The sequence below is a fragment of the Nestor notabilis genome, unplaced genomic scaffold (genome assembly GCF_000696875.1).
Source record: "Nestor notabilis isolate BGI_N333 unplaced genomic scaffold, ASM69687v1 scaffold1280, whole genome shotgun sequence".
Lineage (NCBI taxonomy): Eukaryota > Metazoa > Chordata > Aves > Psittaciformes > Psittacidae > Nestor > Nestor notabilis.
Genome location: NW_009910428.1, coordinates 119,418 through 126,567, shown reverse-complemented (window position 1 = coordinate 126,567; position 7,150 = coordinate 119,418). Strand labels below are relative to the sequence as shown.

The 7,150-nt window shown below is 35.0% G+C and overlaps 1 protein-coding gene across 1 annotated transcript in view; it reads right to left on the bottom strand.

Annotated features, from left to right (window-relative positions):
* Nucleotides 1-1,081: 1,081 nt before the first annotated feature.
* Nucleotides 1,082-7,150, bottom strand: part of LOC104402115 (regulating synaptic membrane exocytosis protein 1-like) — a gene marked incomplete at both ends in the record, with an annotated part of 63,848 nt that continues 57,779 nt past the window's right edge. The window contains 3 exons of the mRNA XM_010009907.1: nucleotides 1,082-1,205; nucleotides 4,547-4,646; nucleotides 6,578-6,688. Of these exons, the coding sequence (XP_010008209.1) occupies nucleotides 1,082-1,205; nucleotides 4,547-4,646; nucleotides 6,578-6,688 (335 nt within the window). The remainder of the gene's footprint in view (nucleotides 1,206-4,546; nucleotides 4,647-6,577; nucleotides 6,689-7,150) is intronic.

Sequence of the window (7,150 nt, the reverse complement as noted above, 5' to 3'; positions counted from 1 at the left end):
TAATTGGGATTAGCATCAAATGTTAATTTTATTTAAGAACTTTTAATAGTGGTTGTCATTAAAAAGGTAGAACTTATTTGCAAAGTATAGCTACGTTTGCACAGTAAAGAAAAAATAAATCAAAAGCTGATAGGTAATAAAGGTGAAAGAAGAATGGTTTAGACAGAAATAAAATTAATATTGTCTTTTGTTTCTAAAACTGAAAAAGTATCATATTTAAGAGAGATAAAAATGATAATTAGGATGAAAACTAACAAATTCAAAATGGAAGAAACATACATTCATAAGGAGGAAAGAGTTTACTATATACCTGCAAGACAATGGTATTTAGAGACTTACAGTGAGTGTACATAAAATCTGGGAAGGTGATAAACTACAGAGAACAGAGACTTACATCCTTTTTTTGGGGTTTTTTTTGTAACTAACCAAGAGTCACTTTTATTTTTAATCATGTGACTCTGTTTCTGCAAATAATTGTGAATTTACAATGTATGATTCATATTCAGTTCTGTAAGACTTGTTTGGGAATAAGAATACAAGAATTATTATCACAAAACCCCAAACCTGGATTTATAATAAAGAAAATAAAGGCTATAAACATAGCACAGTAATGCTAATTTTTAATGAAACTTTTTGTTTCCACTTCTGATTTTGATGACAGTACCATTTAAGGCTAAATAAAGTCTTTTCTATTAAGAGTTTTGGTTTTCCTTTCTTAATCAGTTTACTGATGCTTCCTTCTACTCATGAATGCTTGTATAAGTTATTCTTATTTAATGAAGCCAAAAGGCTGAAAAACAGATTTTTCTCACACACAAGTCCACTTGGTCCACCAATTCTCCTTTGCCACTTGGCAAAAACCTTGTTAGTACTTAGACCATGTAGAAAACAACAGTTATAGTTATAAATAACACTGCAAAGATGCTAGATTGTAAATAGCAGTGAAGAAATGGAATATACAGAACGTCAATAATAGAAAGTGAATAATACTCATTATTAAGAAATAAAAAATAATGAATTCACAAATAGTCCTATTACTAGAAGTAACAACTGTGCTTAAGAAGCAAGTCTTTAGCCTTACCCAATAGGCCTTGAAACAATAATTTCAACTTGAGGTTCTGATTTTGATTCTAAAATAATGTTGTAAACTTCTTCGTTTGTAGCTCCAGGCAAGGGTTTACCATTCCATTCTAGAACTTCATCCCCTTGAATTTAAAGAGAAGTTTATCTCATTTCCATATTCTTTTACAATGAATTGCATTTATAAATTGCAAAGATTCTTTTACAAAGAATTGCAAAGAAAAACATTCACGGAATCTATATAACGAAGTAACGTTGCCCGAAATCAATTTAAAAGCTATGCTGAATATGAAGGCTCCTTTCTCAGAACACAGCTACAATTTGTACACACAACACATACTAAAGAAACCACTTGTGCAAACATACCAAGTATTTCCAAAATAATACAGAACATGTTATTGTGCTATGAAGTGGAAGAGTCTTTTTAAAAGATCCTTTATTAACCAGCAGTAATAAAATTTCAAATCAGGTTAATCTTCAAAAATTAAAAAAAACCCCTTCAATACCTACTTTTAAGCCCTTAAAAATAATGATCTTTTATTACAATTTATATACAGTGCGTTTTGATTTCTCTACAAGGATAGTCTTCACTGTCAGCGTCAGTGTCAAACTAACCAAAACTAAAAGCAAGGAATAAGTCGCTACTTGCTGAGGATGTTTCAGGGTGGGAAAGGAAAATATGACGCGAAAGTTAGATCTAACTAACTTTCTTGTTTCAGCTTGCTATTTCCGGAATTTAAATAGCATGTACATCAAAATGAGTTTTGGCCTTATTATAAAAAGATTAAAATCTTTAAGTATAGTTTCTAAAGAAAGATCAGTATATACAATTAAACTGCAGGAATCATAGGGGAAGTTTACACTCATACCCCATCATATGCAGCAGTCAAAACTTCACAACCACTACCTGACAACACTAATAATTTTCTTCATTATCAGCATACAAACAATGATTTTATGTTTATCAGATTCAGTCAGCCACAGTCTTTCAGCTGCTGGCCTTGCTTCTTTTGAGACCTAAGCCAAATGATCAAACTCACACTTGTTAATTAGGCAAGGAAAACTATCCTAACTAAAGTCCTATCTACCAATAGACGCAGCTTCAATTTCTCTTTATGTTCCAGAATTGTTAGTCCTTTTTTCCCAAACAGCCTATATTTTGGTATTTTAAGAAAGGACTCCACAGGGTATTCCACTGGCTTTCAAAGCAATTCGGCATTCTTTAAAACATGAGGGCTTGCTAATGACAGACTTAATAAATGATAGCTGACCTAAGTTTAATTTTCCACTACATTGTTTTGCTGAAATGGTTTTAAATATTTCATATATTTATTACATATGTTATGCTGGTGCCGGGGAGGGGAACAGGAATTAGATAATGCCTAGGAACTTCATTTAAAATTTATACAGTTCAGTGAAAACACACAGTTTCTTCTGTCATTCTGACCGTATTTTAAAGCTAACAACTGTTATAAACATGTTGATTTTCCCTAAAATAACATCCATTTTCTTGAGAGATAATTGGCTTAATTTTCAGAAGCATCCCAGGCATTAAGTGGAAAAACATGTGGCCAGCTTTGCAGTACTTGCAACTTAATAGCAAAAACCAACAGGGACATATGCTAAATTTGTAGCAATAAAAATCTAAACATAATTTGCACAGCAATTTATCTGTCGTATTTTGAAGATGACAAAATACCTGCAACATAATTGAGAATCCTGAAGAGGAACATGTGTCTGTATTGCTATTTTAGGGGACTTTTTTTTTTCTTTTGAGAGTCACTAGGAGATCAAACAAGTGGAAAAAAAAAATTGCTACGATGATTAAACATAATATCGTCATAGTCAAAACGCTAAATTAACAGAAGTGGCTCCACTTACTCTTACTGAAAACTAGATCCAAATGGGGATTTGAGTGAAATGTCATTTCTGCTAGTTCTAACCAGATCACCATCCATATTTTGCTCAGCTTGTCCAGCTCTTGATCTTTTTGACCATCCAAGCCCTTTCACATTGTCTCTTTCATCTATAATGCTGCTTGTAAGGCTTGCATTCTGATTTCTGCTCTCAGTAACAGGCATGGAAACAGGAAAACACCATCCAAACACTTGAAACTTTGACATATGTAAACCCCAACTGGACATGTCCAGTCTGTCGGTATTTCTCTTGTACTAGAGGAACCCAAATTGGACACAGTACTCCAGATACAGCCTCATAAGCACTGAGTAGGGAGCAACAACCACTTTTCTCAACTTGCTGGCCACAATCCTGCTAATACAGAGTTGTACATGATCGGTGTTTGCTGCAAGGGTGTTTTGCCAACTCATGTTCAACTTACTGTCCTGCAGCATCTCCAGATGCTTTTCTGACAAGCTGCTTTCTAGATGATTGGCTCCTAGTGCTTACTGTTGCACTGGGCTATTCTGTTCCTGATGCAAGACTTCATATTTGCCTTTGTTAAAATCTATAAGGTTTGTACAATTAGTCAAAGATTTATCAAGTAGTCAAATCTTTGAAGTTTTCTATAAAGACAGAAATTTAAAATAGCTTTGACTTAAAAAACAATCTAGACCAGAGATTAGAAATGTAATATTTCAGCCCAAATAGCTCAAGGTAAGTGAAGAGAAACTTACTTTCTTTAACTACAATCTGCACTGAAAATCTATAAAGAACTATAATAATTGGTGTTATTAACCCCATCTATATTGACTTGGTAAAAAATATTATCAAATGCCATAACAAAGAAGGGTATCTTTAGAAACTTACCATCTTTTCTACTTCTTTATTACTATTTGCTTCATGCAATTATCCTAAATTCATACAAGTTGTCATTGGAGCTTCTAGATTCCTAAGCAAGCACTGCATAGACTTTGTTTTTTACGAGAACACTTGGAAAGTAGTTGCTTCATTTAAGAGCTTGAAAAGTGGTAACAGCACAGCCACTTATTTGTAAGTGCAATATAGACATCTTATATAAATGAAATATTTTAAGATAATTTTCTTGGGTTGTTTACCATTTTTATTTGTAACAATTCACATTGAAAGAAGCACTAATAAGGTCCATTGTGTACACAGTACATCACCGTTTCAGTGACACTACAGTGCAAGTAAAGCAACTGTAGTGAATTTTGTTTGCCATAATGGAACAGTTTTAAAACAAACTTTGCACTGGTTCTACAGAGTGTAATAAGTAGCTCCTGAGCTACCAAGCAAAAATTTACCAGTGACACTCAGTCCTGACACCAGCATCAGGAGTGTCTTGTATTTTGCTCATAAATCCAAGCAATTGGAGGTACTAATAAATCAGAAATGTAAACAACCGTGGCATTCCATAACATTTATGTATTGTCCTGTATTTAAAAAATATTCTCATATCACATGACCAATGTTGATATAAATCAGCAGCTGCATTCCAGAAAGACATAATTAAAAGACAATACATTTTATATGCAACTGATTGATTTACCTGCTCTGAGATGCCCCACCACATCAGCCAAGCTACCTTTCTTCACTTTGGTAATGAAGGCACCGAGTCGTCCTAATTCTGTCATTTTTCCTCCGACAACCTGGTTAATCATAAATTTGTGAGTTTCCAAGCCACAAACCAGACATCATATCAAACACAAAAATATAGACAGATCTGTTTTTACATTATGTTTAAAATTAAACCTGAAACATGCATAAGCATATCTATTGAGCATTTGGTCTTCACAGAGGCTTAAAGACAAAGTTAAAGATACAAAAAGGCCAGATTTACTTGAAAAGAAGTAAAGCTGACACAGAATGAATAAAACTGGGGCTGTTCAGCCCGGAGAAGAGAAGGCTGTGTGGAGACCTCATAGCAGCCTTCCAGTATCTGGAAGGGGCCTACAAAGGTGCCAGAGAGGGACACTTAATCAAGGATTATACTGATGGAACAAGAGGTAATGGGTTCAAAGTTAAACAGGGGAAGTTTAGATTAGATATAAGGAAGAAGTTCCTTACTGTGAGGGTGGTGAGGCACTGGAACAGGCTGCCCAAGGCAGTTGTGAACGCTCCATCCCTGGCACTGTTCAAGGCCAGCTTGGATGGAGTCTTGGATGACATGGTTTAGTGCAAGGAGTCTCTGCCCAAGGCAAGGGGGTTACAAATACGTGATCTTAAGGTCCTTTCGAACCCAAACCATTCTGTGAGTCTATGAAATTGATATTCCTTTTAATGTTTAACTAACCAATCTTATGCAGATTGTGAACTATCTAAATTTGTTGCAGAAAGAATGTTCCTTAATAAATAACCACAAAGATGTACTTTTTGCAAATAGTCTGTCACATGCTGAAGTTTAGATTGCAAGTGTACATCCAATCAAATGTATGAAAATCCCCAAATCTAATTGGTACAACAATTAAAAACTTAGCAAGTACACTACTGAGAAATGTGGGCAAACAGCTCACAAGTTCATTGCTACTGCTAAAACCCAGGTCTCCTCTTCCAGGCACATGACACGACAGAACAGCAACTTCTGCCTTTTGTTAAGCAGACCTGAGAAGAGCTATTTTTGAAGATGACTGCATGCTAGACAGACCAGGCAAACTGGGGGGCAGGGGAGAAGATACCCCCTAGAGACTAGAGTTTTAATAAAATATAAACTAAGAAAATGCAGGTTTGCTGACTCAATGTTCTCTTTAGCTATCTTACTCTCTCCAGTCAGTTTGGGTTCTTTTGTCAGGAATATCCTGGAAGGAATTTTATAATAAAATGAAACAGTGGAATGCTGGTCCATTAGGTATCATTTGCCCATGCTGCAATCACAGTAACTAGTAGGAGCTTCACTACAGATATATATCCGAGAAGATCCAGAAGCCTTCCTATAGACAATGTTGTCACAAGACAGTATGTCAAATTTATCAGGGGGGCCTTAATTTATATCATACAGAAATAAACTTGAAAACTTGAACAGAAGTTCTCCAATCTGCATTTCCTACTAGGACTAACCTTTCTTCTCACATATTAAAAAACAAATAAAAATTGCTTACTGCCAGCAAAAATCAGCCTTAGTGCTACAGACTACTAGACATTTAGTAGAGTGAAGCTGTTCATATCTTCTATATTCCCATGCCACGCTATCTCAGTTCAAGGTGGATAAATGGCTCTTACCCAGGACATGCCATTAACAAGTTCACAAAGTTCTTTCCTGATTTAATTCCCACCATGACAAGCAGAAGCAACAACCCACATCATCACATGCAAGGGAATGAACTATCAGATGACTCCATACAAGGAGTCAGTGACTTGGAATTAGACTCAGTCCTCAGTGAATGGGAATGTTTCATATTCTACATTGTTGCTGTTCTCACTGGGGAGAGGAAGACACCCAAATTAAATTCTCTCATATTTGGAGGACAATATAGTTAAAAATATACATGGAGAGAAAATTTGGAGAGTCCTCTGATTTAAGGTGTTAGACCTCTAGGTCAGCAGAATTTTCTTTCATTTACCACTTAAAACATATAACACTTACTTTTAGCCCCAGTAATGCACCTGATTCTTTTGGCATGGTTGTTCTCTTGTTGAGAATAACACGCCCAATTAAGCGATCTCCCTCTTTAGAAGGCTGCCACGTTACGGGATGCTGATAAAAAAACATGCAGTGGAATTAGAGAAGTGCAACCATCTTCCTGTATTTAGATGCACATTTATAAACCAATAAAATTTCTGGAACATTATGTCATAGTAGACACAAACATCCTTCAGATGTGTTATATATCACATCTAAGGTCTCTATTATTATATCTGTTGGACTCTGACTTCACTAAATATTTATGCCCACTTAAAAAAACAGCATTAAGTCTGAAGATACCGTTATGATGTAATTCAAAGTTCAATACAATTAAATATTTAAAACATACCTCAGGTAATAAAATTAAACTTTTATTTTTAAATTTCATGACCCAGAAAAGTGCATTCATAAATTCTGTTCTTTAGCATAATATACATGTTATACAGCTCTACCATATGGGTTCAGTATATAATAAAAATCCAAATCATTTTATCCCAGTCCAAGTCACTAATCTCTCCCAGAGCAGCATCACAC